The 19,150-nt window shown below is 41.1% G+C and overlaps 2 protein-coding genes across 3 annotated transcripts in view; both read right to left on the bottom strand.

Annotated features, from left to right (window-relative positions):
* Positions 1 to 1,179: 1,179 nt before the first annotated feature.
* LOC309575844 (bone morphogenetic protein 2-like) lies at positions 1,180 to 6,094 on the bottom strand (the record flags this gene model as incomplete). Its single annotated transcript, XM_082286678.1, is given in 6 exon segments — positions 1,180 to 1,628; positions 3,237 to 3,438; positions 4,582 to 4,698; positions 5,409 to 5,548; positions 5,642 to 5,974; positions 5,977 to 6,094. Coding segments are annotated over 6 exon segments (1,359 nt in total).
* Positions 6,095 to 13,269: 7,175 nt separating this feature from the next.
* Positions 13,270 to 19,150, bottom strand: part of ERCC6 (ERCC excision repair 6, chromatin remodeling factor) — a gene marked incomplete at its 5' end in the record, with an annotated part of 43,322 nt that continues 37,441 nt past the window's right edge. For both annotated transcript variants that reach the window (XM_082285893.1, XM_082285892.1), the window contains 6 exons: positions 13,270 to 14,111; positions 14,538 to 14,616; positions 14,941 to 15,142; positions 15,724 to 16,416; positions 16,501 to 16,646; positions 18,428 to 18,522. In XM_082285893.1, the coding sequence (XP_082142019.1) occupies positions 13,683 to 14,111; positions 14,538 to 14,616; positions 14,941 to 15,142; positions 15,724 to 16,416; positions 16,501 to 16,646; positions 18,428 to 18,522 (1,644 nt within the window). In that variant the 3' untranslated portion in view covers positions 13,270 to 13,682. The remainder of the gene's footprint in view (positions 14,112 to 14,537; positions 14,617 to 14,940; positions 15,143 to 15,723; positions 16,417 to 16,500; positions 16,647 to 18,427; positions 18,523 to 19,150) is intronic.

Genomic DNA, 19,150 nt, shown 5'->3' on the forward strand with positions numbered 1-19,150 from the left:
AGCATCTAGCATTGTGGCATAGGAATGTGAGACTCATAAGCTGAGAGCAAAATGAATCTGTTTATTGCAGAGTTAAGACAGTACTTACACACTCAGTGTGAGAATCTCTGTTCACTCCTTCGCTCACAACCCACTTGCAGGCCTGTAATAAATCCGTCAGCCTGACAGTTTTTCAGTTTCCTCAAGGTTTGCAGGCTTCGAAGAAAACAGGATGCCTTTCCTGTTCTCAGATAATGTGTAATTTACTTTCTTCTGTGCTTCCCAGGAATTTTCTGCAGTGTCAGGCTTGTTTCTTTCTCACATAGCATGCTCTCATGGACCTCCAAAGCTTCAGTTTTCTTCCTTCTTGCTAAACCATGAGCATTCTGACCCAACCTTAGGATCCCATTGTACAGCAAATACACAAAGGTTTCTAAATCTCTGGTGCCACACACCCCAACAGCCACAGCAGACTGCAGTGGAGGGGAATAGTATTATGGAGAGAGGCACTGGCCTCACCATACAGAGTTGCAGCCCTGAGTCAGAAGCCAAGTATGCTGGTTCCCAGACAAATACTGACCTATGTGCTCCTTCAGACTGGCTAGCAAGTCCCATGGGGACTTATGAACAGGTCTCTGCAGTTGGTAGAGCTGCATAAAGCTCAGGGGAAGAAGTCCATTTCCTGGTAACACATGATCTGCAGGTGGTAGAGGCCTCTGAGATTAGCTCTGGGCAAACAACTACCCTGAAAGCTCAAAGTAGGACTGCACATCCCCACTGGATCATGCAGCCAAAATTCAGTAAGGTTGTGTTAGACACTTTCATCCCTTCCTGGATTGAGGCAGGATGCCATGCCTGTTAAATCACTGGAAACTCTGAGCCTTGGTATACAGAAGATCTTAATTTGAACAGTCAACTTAATGTGTTTCAACTCCTTCATATAGCAAGTTCCTGATTTTAATAATTTCCTTGGTGTACAGGCACTCAAAGAGCTCTCCATGGAGGTCTTGAAGTCCACAGCTCTTCACAAGCCGGCCACCTTTCCACACAGCCATAGTGAGAGGAGAAGGATTTGAAGCGCAGACGAGTTTCTGTCTCTCCTGCCCTGTAAACTGAAATGCCATCTCCTTTGGTATCTTCAGTGGCAAATGGGGAACTGAATCCAGGTGCACACCAAATGCAGAGAAAAAAAATGTCTCGCTAGTGACAGCCACACCTTGTTGCCACCATGTCTTTATAATTTTTAAGGACAACATTCTGTTTGTCATCAAAGTAGAGAAGATTGAGGGACTTCAATTCATCTGGCACACAGCAGGGCGTGCTGACATCTTGAGACAGTTTCAGTGTATAAACAATGGACTGAACTGTAGCATGGTTTGTTGCATTTAGGCTTCCCCCCAAAGGGAAGAGACAGGATCCTCTGCAATAAAATGCATTGTATCCACTTGGGTGAATAATCCATCCTGACCAGCCAATAGCATGGAAGTCTACATAGAGTTCCCTTTGGTGACACGCTGTTATTGGGCTTCTGGCAGCAGCGGCTGCGGCAGCTCGAGGTCGCCTGCTCATGCTGGCACTGCTGCTTTTGATGACACCAGCGTCATGAGAAACACGTGAAGCATCAGATTTGGCAGGGTGCATTTCTAATTCTGAAAGGAAGTTGTATGTTAATATTTCACAAACTAAGTCAATTTACTAAGTACAGTATTCTGCATGAAAGTCTAATTAATAAGTCTACATCAAGTCTTCAGAGTAGATTTTGAATGAAAGTATCAGAAGGGGTGTATGTTCAATTGCCATTTCAGCCATACTTCTGAATCTGTCAAATCTTGTGTTCTTGTGTTTCGCTTTGTGTCCTGAAAAAGCCCCAGTTCAGCAGAAATAGAAGGGAAAAACACAATGATCTACCAAATATTGTGTGAATTCCACAGTCCCTCTTCAGGGATGAATCTGGTCAGAATGGTATTAACTGTCTTCATGTGGCCACTCCTACAACACACATTATTCTGGGCAGTGCTAACAGCAGGTGGAGATCACAGCCTTTTTCTCTCCAGTATTCTCCCAGGAACTCTACCCATACACTTGTAAAGCAGAGTGTGTAGTAACCTGGAAACGTGTAAAGTAACTTAAAAAAAAAAAAAATCAAATTTTTGATCCAAAAAAACCATCACCAGGTTTACAGAACACTGCTGAAGATTGAAGCTTACTGACAATAGGATGCTTTTTAAAATATCTTCTGAGAAGCCCTGAGGTCCATGGAGATCCATGTACACAAGCTGAAACTCACTGATATGGAGAACAGTCTCTGTAGTCACTGACCACTAAAGGTCTAGACAGTTTCTTCGTTGAGAAATTTCTCAATCCTGACACAGTATCCCGTGCAGAGCTTGATGCTCATTAAACTGGCATCTAGGATTTCACTATTAATTTTTATTTGGGAAACAAAAATGAACAGACTGACCTCATTTTTAATTTCAATCAATTTCACAATCTATTTCTTAATACTGATCCAAGTCCTACCTAGCTTCTTTCTTATGCAATACAACCGTTTACCAGAAAAGCCGGCAAAGCCGGAACATCATGATTTTTGCCCCTCCTCCAAGCTTTTGCTCTTTGCATTTATCAGGCCCTAAAATCCAGCCTTAGTTGATTTTACAGGAAGGCCAGTGGGAGAGTTAAGACACTGTTTTGTATTTTAAGGCACGAGGGCGTTGTCTTTGAAGAAAGCAGCCTTTAGTGACAATGCTAATTAGTCGTTGAAGTTAAATAGGTGCTTAAAAACCAAGCCAAGGACAGAGAAGTTTAAATTGCTTAATTAACAACCTCTTTCACTCTTAAAATCACACTTAATGACTCTACTTACAGATACTTTACCAGAATTTTCACGAAGTATTCCAAGTCACTGAGTTTCTTCAGCCTAAACTTAACATACAATTTTCATGCAAATTTCACCACCACAAAAATAATATGAGCCGTACTTAAAAAATAGAACTCCCACCCCCTTACAAATTAAATAAACCAGGCTCCCCTTAGGATTAATGAATATTTCTGGCAAACACAGTTTATGTGAGGGGAGGGGCAATTTAGGATGCTGGTGACCTACTAGCAAGAACTATCAAATAAAAACTCGATCACTGACAAAGCTGAACTTCAAACCTGTTCAACACTGCAAGTAAATAACTGAGGTTAGGTCTACATGAGGTAGCAGGTGGTAACAGAAGATGAACAGGCAATTCATGTTCTAAAAGTGCACTTACTTGTAGCAGAGGATACAAAGCTGTGAGACCTCTGTTTGTTACTGTTCGTGAACAGGACAAGGAGAGCATTTCTACTCTCCTGCAAAGCACCCTGGCTCTTGGCAAATGTAACCAGGTTGTGTTCCATTCCATTGTTGGATACATGTGTCGTAGTTATCCAAAAGCCGTGGTTGGAGCTGCTGTTTCCAACCCACTTGGAAACCTGGTGAAGACAGGGAAAAGAAAAAAATATTGTTTCAATAATCTAATTACGATTAATCAACGTTTATATTAGGAGAAGGGAATAGGCAACAAGCTATGAGAGCATAAGGACATATATTATAACAGAAGTGAGGTAACTGTATAGCTGAGACTCCATTGAGTTTAATATTTAAACCAGTAATTCAACACTTAAAAATACAAAATAGCATATGCATTCCCCAAAGCTACATTTACAGAAAGATAATTAATTTCAGAGGACTTACCAGTGAACACTTGAGTGTAGGAGTTAATATGAAAATAAACTCTCTCTGACTTTCAGCAGAAATTTATTTTTCATAGCTATCTTAACAGAGTAATATGAACTCTCCAGACTTTTCACACCATTAAGACTCATTTAAAAATCTAAAAAGCATGACATTTGAAGAAACTCACAATCAAGCAAATTTACTTACCTAATTGTTATAATTGCAAACTGATAGATAAGGCCAGGCCATTCTCAAGCAGGAATATCATGACTTAAGATGGAATTCAAGCAATCATCCAAGCATGCTGTTCAGTCTGATCATAAAGCTTAGACAATGAAAAACACTGTCCCAGAGTACAGTTTTAAGCCATGTGTGTGTTCTTTTGCTATGGAAAGGCATTCACCTACTGTTACAATTTATGGGTATCTACAAAACAAATCTTGAAGCTCACAATTACAGAAGTCTACGGAGGAAGTTAAATGACAGGCAAGCCAACCATGATAAACTCCAGAAACAAAACGCTGAAGCATGCTGCTCTACAGAAATGTTGCCAGAATAAAAAGGAGAAACGAAACCCTACTCTTAGTACACAACCAATGCCAAATGCTTTGGCAGTCTAAGGACTGACACAAGGTTTTAATCATGACATTCTGATGTCCCTCCATCGACTAGGTTTGCATTACTCAATTGTCACCATGCTTGTGCTCCTAGCAGCTCATAAACACTTCTTTAATTCAGGTAGCACCAGGTGTACTTTTAAGGGCAGAGAAAGCTTCTCCCTCTGTTGCTGTTCTTCAGTTTAAATTGACCACAAAATCCAGCACAATGACAATGCTGGAGTTATGAGGTGTCACCTTAAAAGATCTACAAATAAAATTAAGTCAGACTTCTCTGCTTACTGTCTGCGTGACATTGAAGACTTCCCAGCCTTCTGCGTACAGGGACAATAATCTTGATGTAATGAGACGTTTTTTCTGTGGCTTATTTTCACTCGCCAAGAGCTCATACACTTCCACCTAGATAACAGCAATACAACAAAAACAATAAGAAATTAATTCAATTGTTCTTACAGCAAAATAGGAGGATGAAGATTATGCAGGTTTCTGCTACATCAGAGCTGTAAAACTGTATCGTCATTCTAAAAGACGCAAAAAGTAGATTTTGGACTTAACAGAAAAACAGTTATTGCTACATACATCTACTTCTATACGTGTTCAGAGGCAGGATACCAGACTATAGATATTACAGAAAAATATCCTGACCATCCCTATCCTGTTTTGAACACCTGATACCATCAAAGTCTTCTGTTCCTCCACTATTTGTCTTCAGGTTTGCAAAAACCTTTGCCAGAGGAACAGATACACCCAATTTCCTTACCTGCCCTGTTTTCCCATGAATCCCTGGCTGCTATTACTATTTTTCGGAGCAGCTCCAGCAGATAAATTTCAATTCGAATTTCGAAACATCTCAAGTCGCAGAAAAGTACAGTCTGATTTGGGATAGGTCTGACATTGGTATCTTTAGGGAAAGCTCACTGCCATAGAACAAAGGACAGCCAAAGTGAAAACTTTGCATTACTTCTTTGCACGCTGGAGGCAAAGAAAAAGTGAGGACGACAAAACAAAAATAACAATAAAGCAGGTGGTACGTAGTTACACTCCACATTTTCAGTATTAGTAACAAAGATAGCACTATTAAGTGTTTAACTGATAATTTCCCCACTTACTTTGCAGAAGTGTTGCACGTCGGACCTTCTGGACACACGTGTCCTCTTGAGCTTGAAGACTCTGAACTCGGCTTTCAGCATCTGCTCTCCCTTCTCCATCGCGCTGATGTCGAAGTAGAAGTGGTGGTGGTCCACGTGAACTGGAAAAGACCCTTCCTTAGGACCACCGCCCGACCCCGCCGGGCCTGCGCCCGCATGCACCGCGCGGCTCGGCCCCGCCGCCCCGGGCCCACCTCGGTTCTCGAAGCTGCGCACCACGTCGCCCTTCAGCAGCCCCGGGGCGCGGGTGATGCCGTTGGCGTCGGCCACCTTGTAGAAGAGATCCACCATGAACTGCGGCGGCTTCTTGCGGGGCAGCACGTCGGGCGGCAGCTCCTCGATGTCGAAGACCTCCCGCAGGCGCTGCAAGGCCGCCGCCAGCACCTGGTCCCGCGGGCCGGGGCGCAGGGGCAGGGCGTTCGCCGCCCGCAGGCTCAGCAGCCCGGCCAGGCACAGCCACAGGCACGGCGGGCGGGCCGCCATGGACGGCGGCCGTGACCGCGCGGCGTGAGGGGCAGCGGCCCTTCCGCGGGCCCGGCCCGGCCCGGCTGAGCGCGGCCAGGCGAGTGCGCGGAGCGCCGGGCAGGGCGCGCAGCCCTGAGGGCCAAAGGCCCCGGGCAGGGGCGGCCGCGCCGCGCCCGGGCCATCAGCGGCGCTTAAGGGCTCAATGGGGCATCGCCGAGCGCTCGTTGGCATCGGAGCGGCCGCCGGGCCGGCTCGGGGGCTCGGGCTGCCGGGGAAAGGGCAGGTGTCAGCGAAGAACACCGCACTTGCGAAAACCCTATTCTTTAAATCTACCGTCTTTTTTTTTTTTTTTTTTTTTTTTTTTTTTTTTTTTTTTTCACCCGAGAAAAGCTTTGATTTGGAGATTGCTGAGCCCAGGTGCTGTTTCCTGTCGTTGCTGCAGCAGTAAAAAGTATACTGGGACCTGGGCGTGAGCTTCTGTACTTCCCTGCCTCCGGAATGCCCGGGATCGCCGGTACCCTCCCGTCTGACAGCCTGGGGAATGCCCGGGATCCCCGGTACCCTCCCGTCTGACAGCCTGGGGAATGCCCGGGATCCCCGGTACCCTCCCGTCTGACAGCCTGGGGAATGCCCGGGATCCCCGGTACCCTCCCGTCTGACAGCCTGGGGAATGCCAGGCTTCAAAGTGTTCAGAGATAGAGGCAGGAATACACATTCTGAAGAGCTATTTTAAGGCTTAACTATTTCCCAGAGTCAACCAGCTTTCAATAATTTGCCTTTTTTTCTCAGCCACTGGTTGATGAAGGGGATTCCACACCCCCCACTCCCCAAAAATACTAGAACAGAAAACCAACCCAAACGAACCCACCCCAGCCCTAACGATCCTGCGTAGTAGTCCTTTTTCACAGTAGTCTTTTTTAAGGCAGTGTGGCAAGTTACAGAGGAGCAAACAGAGCTTCCTGATGGTTCATGCAGCAGTGCCTGTTCTGCTTGTGCCACACTGCGCTGTGTTCTCTTTCCAGGCAGGAAAGCAATGGGAGGTAGTTCGTGGGACAGATAAAAATGTCTACTGGTTCCTCTGCTTAGCCACACGATGTTAGACAGGAGTACTTGCACTGAGCAAGCAGGTGGACCTATAGAAGAGTAAGGGGGAGGCAAAGAGACCACGGTTCCACACGGTCCCAAATGGGCCGTTTGAAAAATAAAAAGTTTAATCTGAATTGTTCAAACACCTCTGACACAGGAAGCACCCACCTTTTGCTGCTCTAAGGCTGAAGTTCCTTGGCACTTGGCCATGCATCTCTTCAGTCTCAGACTCCTTCCCACTGTCACTCATTCCAGCCCTCAGCTATTGTAGCCACGTTTGAAAAGAAAAAGGAGTTATTAATGCTGTATTTTGGTTCATTTTTTCGCCATGAGACAAATGTGCTGATCTACTTTGCAGCATGAAGTGCAGGAGACTAGTGGAGGAAAAATGAGAAGCAGTGATGGATTATCAGACCAGTGTAAAGAGCACTGTTGCTACACATAAAGCTTCAGCCAACTTTGATCCTCAACACTCTCGAGTTGTCTTCTAAGTGCTGCAGGTATCTCAGCTCATGCCTATTAACAGTGCTGGATAAAATAATACCCATTCAGCTACCTGCCTGAGAGCTTGGAAAGAGACCAGTAAGGTACAAGAAATCATCACCAGACTGTTTCTCAGTTAACCTAAAAAGCTTTGCTTCCACTCCACTGCTTCTTCACATGCTTATCCTCACAAACCCTATCCTGCCCTTGGGTCTCTTCATTTACTCCCCGTATCCTCCCTAGACATATACCTTCATTTTTACTCTCATGGTGCTGCTTCCAGACATTTATGTCTGGGAACACATAGCTAGGGTTCCCAAAGAACCTTAACTCTACCCCAGAGGCAAAGATTTATGAAAAAAATCCTCTCTGTTTAATATAAGCTGGGACCACAAACAACGAAATGCCTCTATCGTAGTGCAACTGCAGAAATTCCAGCCTACAGTTAGCCAAACGTAACCCACTGAGTGCTGTGTTCTTTTATTTTCATATTTCTGATTAGGCAAACAACATAATGAAAGCCTCTCTCCCCATTCTTTTGTAAGACTGCATGACTCACCACTTATGTAAGCCTTATGCAGGAGTTGGTCATAGCTCCTCTGATGATTCTAAGTCCTGGTTTGCAATTAGTGCAAGGCTTCAACCTCCCTGTTCTGTACAATAAAAATAGGTTCTCTCAACTTACATGTTGTGAGCAGTGTGGCTTTGGGAGCCCAGGAAAAGCTGGGAATCTGTAGGGAGCTATGATAGATAGTTAACTTAAAATTTTAGGTGGATTCTCTAGAGCTCAGCATTGGCATTGCTTTCCCTTCTCTCTCAAATGACTGGATAAACAGCTTGTTGGGTCTGAAGAGTTCACAATCATCTGGCTTTCAGTTATAGCTTATGGGTAAGAATGGTGGTATTTATTATATGGCCTGCCACATCATCTTTGATGCCATTGTGGTGAATATAGGATAGAGATATTGAAAAAGCAGGGTTCTTGCATGGTATCATTAGTGGGCAGAGCAAACTTGGAGCCTTCACTGTGCATTTCAGAACTTTATCAAGTTTGGACTGAAGGGCACGTCCAGCCCTGCCGTTGCAAAAGGAAGAGCTCAGCTCAGAACACACTCTCCCTTCTCTCATTTGTGTCATATTAGCATGGACAGTAAGAGCCAGGGGATAGAGCAGGCTAGAAGTTGCTTCTTTCTCAACACAGCTCCCTGACACTTCCTATGTTTTCTGTGCTGGTTCTGTAGTTCCTGATTTAGTGACTCACAACAGATCTATTCTTTCTGGGGAAAAGATCACTTTTCTGCTCTGTGAATGAAACAATGATGCTCTGCAGTCTTCTCTGGGTTTTTCAGGCAGGGAACAAGAACATGAAGTGTTTCACTCACTTCCATAGCAGCTTAGGCCCATTTAAGAAGGAAAAGAGGAATGGCCCTTGCATGAAAGATGTCAGACTCCTCTTTACTTTTAGTAGTACCAGAGGCAGAAAAACCACACCCACCAGAGTAAGTTAAGAATTACTAAGGAAAGCTTCATCTTCTAAGTTTCTGCTGAAGGCACAGGACTGTACCACATCAGCAATACTATGTGAAGTAGGAGTGGTGACATCACCCCAGAGCCTAGAATAGCAATCCCGTGAGGGCTGGGTAGATGGAGAGAGCCACTGAGTTAGTAAGCATTTAGTATATTCAGCATTTAGCCTGAATGTTGGAACATGGACATTATAAATGGCCCTAAGTAGCAGAGAGTGTTTTTACCATGTATCTAATATATAAATACCTTTCCCAGAGGACATAAACTCCCTAGTGCAGACTTGCCAGCACATCCTGACTCCTAGACATGTGCCCTATGCAAGCCCTTCAAAAACTGGACTCTCAGCAATATTCTATGATAGTTTTGTGTAAATTAGAGTTGCTGAATTAATGATCTAGACAATAAAATGCCATATTACCTGTTTTTCCAACCAGGAGTTCTTTGTACTATACTATCATTTCCTGAAGCATTTTTGAAGGACCAGAAAGATCTACTGCTTCCCTCTTAAGACTGTATCCATCAGATGGAGAAACCAATGCAGGAATTAGAGTGCTGCATCCAAATTACCCAGAGATGTATAGCAGGAAATTCCAGACACCTCTGCTCCTAAAAGAGCAAGCAGGTAGATTACTCCACATTTTAAATCATCTCAGTGACTGTGTTACCGAACATAAAATATGAGGAAAAATCAGGAAGAAATTCAGTACTTTCTTAGCCCATACACTGGAAATAAGCCAAATTTGGATAAAGTTGCTATAGGGTCTCTTCATATTTAAATTTTGCACCATCTTTATGTATCATTTGAGAAAGCACAGCCACCGGCAGCACAAGAGACATTGCATCATTCTTCCTTGCTGAATCACTGCAATACAGCTGTTCCACTGTTCCTTAACACCTCCTCCCTTCAAGAGAGAAAACTGCTTGAACTGTAATCACTGAATTTTACATATGAATCACAGCAGTATGCAAAAAGAATCCAAGTTAGATATTATCCCACCAGTTTAATTATTTATCTACCCAGTTCTTTATTTTAAGGATAAAATCATTGTAGAATGGGAGAAAAAGAAAATAAACTATCAAGTTTGTCCCTACTATTATAGCTTCTTGAAAGGCAGAGAATTCTACTAGAGGCACTAGTAGAAAACAGTAAAATTGGCCAAGTTTAGCAATCTTGGAATCAAAAGCAAAGTTGGCCTTATGACTTGAGTACCACTGTCTACAGGTGACTGTCATCCGAAGCTAAAACTTGCAGATGTAAAAACCCACTTCTTTACAGCTTTATTTGGGAGGATGACATTTATTATCTGCAACAGACTCAATTCTCTACATGGTGCAGCCCTTTGCAAAGAGGCTGAGCCACAGACAGAAGTTAGGCATTTAAAAATCCCATTTTTAATCACCATTTCTAATCAATCTATCAATTCAGCATCTTACATTTCTTTTGTGGTGGGTCATTATAGTCCAGAAAAGTCAAAGGCCTACAGCCTTTAGCTGAGTCTTTTTTCTCTATTTAGTTCTATACCAGAGATGTGTTGGTTGGCTACACATCTTCAGCAAAAGGGTGAACACAGGAGAGTAAGCACCTGGAATACTGTAAAAGGAGGACTGGATGGGGGGACAAGGGAAAACATCCTAATAAACAAGAGGGGTTTTTTTACCTCCCCTTTACAAACACGGTTTGAAACCAGAAGGAACAATTAATGATGTTTTAACTTCTGCTGTTAAAGTATCACTGCAATACGTTTTACCCAAACAGGGTACACAGTTCACACAACTGCTTACAGAGCAATCAAAATTTCTGCTATTTAGCTTTCTAAATTTTTATTCAACTGCATTTGCCTGCTTAGCTGTGTGGATGGTAGCCACATCCCACAGTTGCATGGTGCTCAGCTTTTTGCATCTTTACAGGAAAGAAATTTTCAGTAGTTCCCTGTAGTATGCTTGTTTTAATTTAAACTTTATAATCACTGTTCCATGCTGACATGTCTTTCCTTAGTAAGATTTAATGTTTTTTCCCAGCTTGATTCCTAAATTAACATCTGTATTTTGATTTTTCTTTATCCCCTTTTTACTGAGGTAAGAAAACAAAATATAAGAACATTAGCACTCCACATGAGTGATTTTTGGAATCATGCACAAATAAAGTAGCAACTACCAACTACAGCATTAACTACTTGGAAATTGAGACAGCTAAAATACAGCATTTGTTTGACTATGCAATATTGTTAGTCAGGAATTGCTTCAGATATTCTGTGAAGATATCAAAGGAATTCACTTTACACAGAGAAAGCTAAACAAACAAAAATCAGATAATGCTTTATGGAACAAAAGTAGAAGTATTCTGAAATAGCTCTTCTACATTAAAATGTATAGTAGCTATATTATATTCTAGAAAAACGTACGTATAAATCAGCCTGTAAATCTTTAATCACATATGCTTTTGTGATTAACTACTTACAAATACTTTTTGAGTATTACATTAATACTAGTTCAGTCCTTAAACATTTTCAACAAACACAGGTACTGGAAAAAAGCTACTTGTTAGGATGCATGGTTTGAAATTGTATGAAAAATAGAAATACGATTAAAGATAATATGAATCATTTGGTCAGTGCACAGATAATGGAGAAGGTGCTCCCTGCCCACTCTCCCCAGTGCCCAATGACTTCTAGAACACACTTTCGTTTTTCCTTTTTTAATAAGTCCATAAAAGCCAAGGATTTATAAAAAGTACATGCAAATCTATTTACATTAACAGATTGAGAAGCTGCAAACTCTCCTTAGTATACAGAAATTATGTCTTTAAAACTGGGAGTAGAAACAACAAGACACCAGTACTAACAGATAAGGTGACAACAGCAGCTTTGCCGACTGCTGAATTCCTGGTTTGTTGCTGGGATAAGCAGAGATGCATGAGGACATGACACCCAAACCAATTCAATTCCCTATAGCTTTGAAGAAGACAGCAAAACTGGTTTGTTTTTACTCTTTTTCTGATCCATTTCAAGTCATATCAACAGCAATTGCAGCCCAAGTTCCTTGTTTCATCTTTCTCTTGAAAAAGGGAATGTAAGTGAATATAAATGGGATCAGAGAAAGAGATGTCAGAAGTCCCATCTTCAAATGCTGTTAGGAAAACAAACATTCTTGGACTGCCTACCCTGTCCAATTGCAGTCCCTGAAAAGCCCATTGACCAGTTACTGAAACAGTGAAGCACCACTCCTTGCAAATCTCTACAGATCCTTTATCACTGAGTAAAAACAAGGGTAAAAGCCATAAGTGTCTTGAAGTTGCTTTTTTTTTTACAAAAAGAAAGTAATTTTATATTCTTGCTTTACCATTCATCTTTGAATATTTGTACTTCCACTTAAAGTAAACAAGATAATTTCAGAGTGAACAAAAAAAGCTAAAAGTAGCTCAGCTTTCCATAGCTTGGGGCTAGGAAGGACATTAGGCACATTTAACTATTCCTAGTTTAAGCCATACAGTAATTTAACTGCAGTTGCTGCAACCATATGGTTTTCTCAAAATCTGTCCACATTTTCCACCTTAAAATTTCCTTGTGTAGCACACGAGTACCTTGAAGACAGACTCAGTGTTGTACTTGGATTTGCTTAGAACTTCCCAACCGTCACGAAGCTTTAAGTTTTCCCTACCTATAAAGATGAATGAGGTGTAACTTCTATATATGCTCCAACTATGCCCAACTATTATGGTGAGTAAAATACACTGACACCCTTCCCCCTCTGACCAGCTAACACCCCAGTCTATGTTAAGGTATAAAATTTTAAGTGCTAGGAGGTAACTGGAAAGTTTTGGACATAAATCACAGTGAAACACATAAACATTTAATGAGATTTCAGTTGTAAGTCCAAACCTGTGACAAACATAACAGTTACTGTCACCTCAGTGTTAAGAAATACTGTAGCAAGCACTTGCCAGTGGTGTATAGGACTGTAACTGGATTGCTCATTATGGTGTTAATGGGTGTTCTGGAATTTAGTAGGTTTTCCATAATTATCAATTGTCAGTTAACTCAATATCCTGCCATGCTTTCCATTTTTTGAGATTAAACCTCCATGGCAGTAGAATTATTTCCCAAGTTAGTTAAAGATGAAAACAAAATTCTCACTACTGATGAAAGTTACATAAAATTATTCTGATGCACTTGTCAGTACAAGTGAATATCTCATGTTGACTACTATCATCTCCCCCCCTGGCCCCACCCTTTTTTTTTTTTTTTTTTTTTTTGATGGCACACTGTGTGCCCTTTGACCATTCAAGTAACAAACAGGAAATCAAGGAAGCAGTTTCCTGGAATTTCACAGAAATCAAGTCTTACAACCCATGGCAACATGCATGGTTCTTATTATAATACAAGGTCAGTATATGTTCTTCATCCCATTTATATTAAGATTTCTTTTAAAGAAAAGGTGCTGATATGATATTTTGTATTGTTTCATCTATGAGGTAGATGGCACTTTCATATAAATAGTGTAAATCAGAAAATAAGTTAGCTTTAAGCTTGCAACAAGTCCTGCACCACTGACTGTTCAAGGCATTAATTAATTCAGAAATACAAAATACTTAAAAATTTAAAAAGTCAAACAATGTTCCTCCTTTGAGTGGAGAATGGTGGTCAAGTGGACAGAGGTGCCTTTGCTGGTCAAGGGTCATCGGAATTCCGGCTTTAGCCTCCAGACCCCTTCCCCATTTGGGCTCCTATGGAAGGTGCAGATATTGCGGAGCAGTTCTCTGAAGACACAGGAGTGCTCTGCAGGCAGTTTGGACTCAAATTCCTGCAGCAGCTCCCGAGTGCTGGCCTCGCCGTCCACGCGGCCCTGGAACGCCAGGAAGTTCCGTAGATCTACGAGCAGCTCATCGTATTCTGTTGAACCCTGGACTGGGGCTGGTGCTGGGTGATGATTCTCATCACCCTCATTCCTCGTCTGCTGTGGTAAAACAAGGTGGTTTCTTGCCCTCATACGAGCTAATAAAGATGAAGAGTCCAGAGCACTTGATGACGATTCTCCAGATTTTCCATTAAAGTGCTCACTGGAACTGCACTTCTTTATAGTTTGCTTCTTTATTGTATCTGCATCCTGCAAATAAACATACAGACTATGAGGAAAGTTGGATTTTGAGACCCACAGAATCCATTTAACAAAATCTGCCTGTTGTTTAGACTTAAATAACAAACATGATCATTTAGAACTTGGTCATCTGAAATATACAATAAAGAGGTGATGTATTCTGGTCTTAACTTCAGAACTCAGGAAACAAAAGAAAAGCATTGCTGGTCTTGAGAGACAGATACCCAAACCATGGTGAAATTTGTGACTGCTGTATCTAATTAGACTTCATCAAAACAAAAAATCAAATTCACAGGTAACAAAAAATTCTAGAAAAATAATCATACAACAAATGTATATGAGACATCTATAATGTAAGTCAAATTTATTGCATAAATCATAACACTTCACATATACCAGCTATTTAAAACAGAAACATTATCTTGTGTTTCTTACCTTGTGCTTCTTTGCAGGTGATGCACAAGTGGAAAGTGAAGAAAGCAGCATGGAGTTTCTTTTTTGACCAAACCGACTCCTAAAAACCCATGAAAAAATTAACTCCATAAAACATCCTTCTCAAAATCACTAGGATAGTTTTTTCAAAGGCAGACTGGGTTTGTGTTTTAGGGTTCTCAAAAGCCCTCTGCTGTGCTCTCTCTTCTACTGTGCAACAATGCTTTCTTTGTACTTCAGAATGGACTACCTACGCTTGTAATATGCTTTCATGTCTATATTAAATATAAAACATGAACATGACTTTGATGCATGTTATTGCAAACACCAAGGCAAAAAATATAAATCTTTAATATTCTAAGTAACTCCTCTGTTTTTAGGAAAGCAGAGTGAGAACTGAACTCACTTTACTCCTGATGGTGCACCTGAGAGACCACTCATTCCTGTCCAGGTTGGGACACCAGAAGCAGCTCCTAAACATTGCTGACGAGAGAGTCTTAAGGCTCTCAAGGCATCCTGGGCCACTCTGCTTGCTTCTGCTTCCTCCAGCACATGATCTGCACTGGAAGCGTCCATAATGGCATCATGCTTCATAACACTGTGTACCCCTAAAACCAGAAGATACAAAAGATGAAGGAGGACATCTCTTAAGTTATGTGAAAATCGCTCACTTCTTAAGTGAATGCCAAAATTGCATTTTTCCTTCTTCAGAGTGATTATATCAAGCACATCAGTACAGTAATTTCTAATGAGAGAACCCCCTTCTTTATCAGTTAAGTAATCATTCTGACAGCAAATCACTTCTGGTGTGCTGATGAGGTCATTATTCACAACAGACCTGGCAATTATGTGGGTAAAGTGATAATTTCCATTGTTATGGACAGGACTGACAGAAGTGAAACACTTGTGTAAATGAAGGTTGATTACATCCTGGAAATATCCAGGAGAACACAGCATATACTTCTATATCCAGAAGTGCAGATCTCTCTGAACAGTTTGTGCTAAGGTAATTAGCAAATTCCTAACTGGAGCATTTGAATAATCAACATTTTAAGGTTTCACTATGGTAACAGAACAAACGTGTTTTGTATTTTAGCTCTAACCATCAGAGTAACAGATCTGCTCTTTCCCTCATTTGCATAGGTGCTAACTACCTCTGTTTAGTCAGCAGCCAAACAACAGCTGTTACCTGATTTTTTGAAAAGTTTCTGCAAGACATAGTCATCATTTTTCTTTGAGTCTTGCTCTTCTTCACTGTTCTCCCTTCTATACTGCTTTTGTTTCACTAGATGAGGAATGCGCTTTCCTTCAAATTTGGCATCTTTGTGATGCTTCTTCTTAGACTTATCTTTGTGGCTCTCATGTGACACCATATCCACCCTGTGCTTTGTTTTTGAGATACACTTAGAATGATTATTATCAAATTGCCCATCTTCAGTTTTAGCCTCCTGCTTTTCCCAAGAGCCAGCTGCACCACAAGAAAGGGTAAGATCTGCCCTGGCATCTGCTCCATGTCCTTCACCAGCCACCACAGCAGTCACACACTCGGCATTCTCTGAAGACCCTGCATTGCATGGCATCGAGCGGGACGTGCATTTGTCATCACCTTCCAAGCATTCCTCCTGGCTTTTATTGAACGAATTTACATCAGTACCAGCTTGTGCATTATCTTTTGTGTAGCTATTTTGGTCAGAGGCTTCCAAATTTCCCTTGGTTTCCTCACTTGTGTCTATTGCTTTAGAAGAAGAATCTTTCATGTGTGTGGTGGAATAGGAATTGGAGGACTTTATCTTCTTGTGCGAGCTGCTTTCTTCAAGATGGAGATCATGTTTAGAAGTGCCATTATCAGGTGGCTTTGGGACTTGAACATCTGAACCAGTACCTGAGGGATGAATGAAATAAGTATCCATTTAGCAAACACTTAAGACATTTTTTCTTCCAAACAAATAGAAAAAAAGACATGTACCTGCAAAAATTGCACTTGTTTCTGTCCCCTGAGATACATCTGGGCTGTTCAGAGTAAATAGTTCATAAAGGTCATTGGATTTGAAGAAGCGATTCTGCTTAGGGTCTTTCAGCACTCTGTTTGTTAAAAACTGTTTGAAGATTTGTCTAAAAAAGAAAAAAACAAGTACTTTGTGCATGAAACAATGTCTAGCTATGTTTAAGTACTGAGTACAGTACTTAAACAGAAAACTATAAGCACAAACATTACCCTGCAGGACAATTAAGCAGTGGGAAGATGATGTTAGTTTCCAAAAGACCATCTTGAGTTAGTAACTTTCAAACAAGCAAGTAAATTGTTAAACACAGGGATTTATTATTTTGCAACAACCCCATAACACAACAGGTAATCACTATCCTGAGATGTCCTATGAGGCATCCCTTAACTGAGCAATAAATAACTTCACAGCTAGAACTTTCTTGTCCATTAAAATTGAAAAGCTTGCATATGTTACAATAAAACAATCAGAAAGCTCCTGAAAGAAAAACAAAAGCTTGTAAAAATGACAACATTTTATGGGTTCAGTTGATTGGAGGAGTTAAAAGCAGCAGAGTAGCTCAGTCTGATGGCGGTAAGTGGATGACAGCCACTGAAAAGGGAAATCAGACTTGTGGCTGAGAAGAAAAGAGCCCACCTGCAGAGGACCAAAAGGAAAAATCTGTAGGAGAACAAAGCTGCAACAAGTCTTCTAGGATTGGTAAAACTGCTTCTGTGCCATGTTTGTACTACATAGTGCCTAGAGCAAAAGCTGTTTTACTCTGTACAGAAAATACATCCCTAAATAAAACTGGAAATCAGTTCTCTCGAATAGTTTTTATCATGCTTTTGGCTCTGCTGACATTAAGCAGGGAAACTATTTTTAAATCCAGTGGTCAAAAATGAAGTTTTTATTTGCAGGCAAGAAAACACAGGAAAAGAGAAAAGACAACTGCTTAAAGTTCAAGGTCCATTGCACTGTTCTGGAAAGGAATTAATTTCTGATGGCTGTCCTGACTGTTAAGAGTCCAATTTCTTGATGCAGTCAGTGTTCTTCAAATAGAAGTGTGCCAGAGGGATGCAAGCCAAACAACAGCAGATGCTTTGTGTCCACGTGGCAAAACGGACTAAAAAAAGGCATTCAGTAAGTGCGGGAATTTCATTATTTAGAGCTTTTTGTTCATCTGAATTTTCCAAGAGGGCATTTCAGTTCTGAAGAGTAAAGTCTAGACAGAGGATTCCCATGTACATTCATTTGGAATTCATGTGAGTGAAGCTAACTACTGAGAAAGCTGAATGGGAAAGCAAACCGAAAAGATTTCATTGATTTTGAAATACAAAAAATTAAAAGGCTTTAGCTACATTTTGGAATAAATAACATGAATATGACTGGTAGTTATTGGGATTTAATTCTTTCACTTTGGAATGAATTGGGAATAAAATTAAATTGGGTTTGCACAGTAGTAAATAGATGTATGTACCACATACATCTTGATCTATCCCAAGGAGAATATAAAGAACTTGATGATTTCAATTTGCATTTCAGACTTGTTGAGTCTCATGTTCTGAATAAGGTGCTCACTGTTTTCTGTCCATGCCTTGTACTCTCTTTTACAGTGAATTCTGTGTGCTGGACACAGCTGCTGGAACAGACTTGTAAGGTAGCCTTTTAGCACATGGGTCTTGCAGCTAGAGATGGAGCAGCACAGCTGGGAGTCTAGTACGAGAAAAAGGTTCTCCATTTCTCAGAAGAAACTTTTAAAAGTTTTCCATGATGTGCCCATCATGACCAAGGTTGGGGATTACAAGCAATGTAAAGTGTGCACAGGTATGTCACTGTTACACCACCTTGGATTTGTTACAAACATTTTCCTGAGCATGCAGCTGTACCCAAGAAATCATTCTGACTGACCTGTGGTATATCTTCTCCTCAATAGTACCTGCAGTGAGAAGCCTGTACACAGTCACCTCTTTCTTTTGGCCTATTCTCCAAGCACGTTCCCGAGCCTGCAACACAAAAGGTTTGGTCACCACACATGAGCCTCTCAAACGTGTCTGACAGAGAGCTAATGATAACACTGTTTCAAACTTAGTTTGGACATTTGACACATGCTTCAAGAAGTGTTATTTCCAGACCATAGGATAACTCAGCAGGAGAGGAAAAAGATTTAGGAAGTCTCCAATTGTACAAAGAAATCTATGCAAAAATTATGAATAAATAGATTATGTTAAAATTGGAACCTTTACCTAGAATATGTACTTTATATAGACTATTCCAGAAGGAAATTTCACAATAGAGCTTTAATACACACCTTTCCTTTGAACTTTTCTTCTTTAACTTAACTGAAATCTTTCCTACAAACATCTTGAACCAACTGCTAATATAGAGCACTCTACGTCAGACACTTGCAGATTTCAGAGCTACACAGGATTTCTACAAAAGTTTTTTCCTCTCAAACTTGTAAGCACCATGTAACTGCTACGTGATTTGATAAATCAGTCTTACCACACCATGAGATAGCGAACAACTTCTAAAAGCTTAGAGCAGCTCTGTAAGGTCACAGCTACATATCATTATCTAGAGAGAAAGCCAATTTGAGCAGCATCTGTTCTCTTCTCACCCTGCATTGTCACC

This window comes from Coloeus monedula (assembly GCF_965178545.1).
Source record: "Coloeus monedula genome assembly, chromosome: 8".
NCBI classification, from domain to species: Eukaryota; Metazoa; Chordata; class Aves; order Passeriformes; family Corvidae; genus Coloeus; species Coloeus monedula.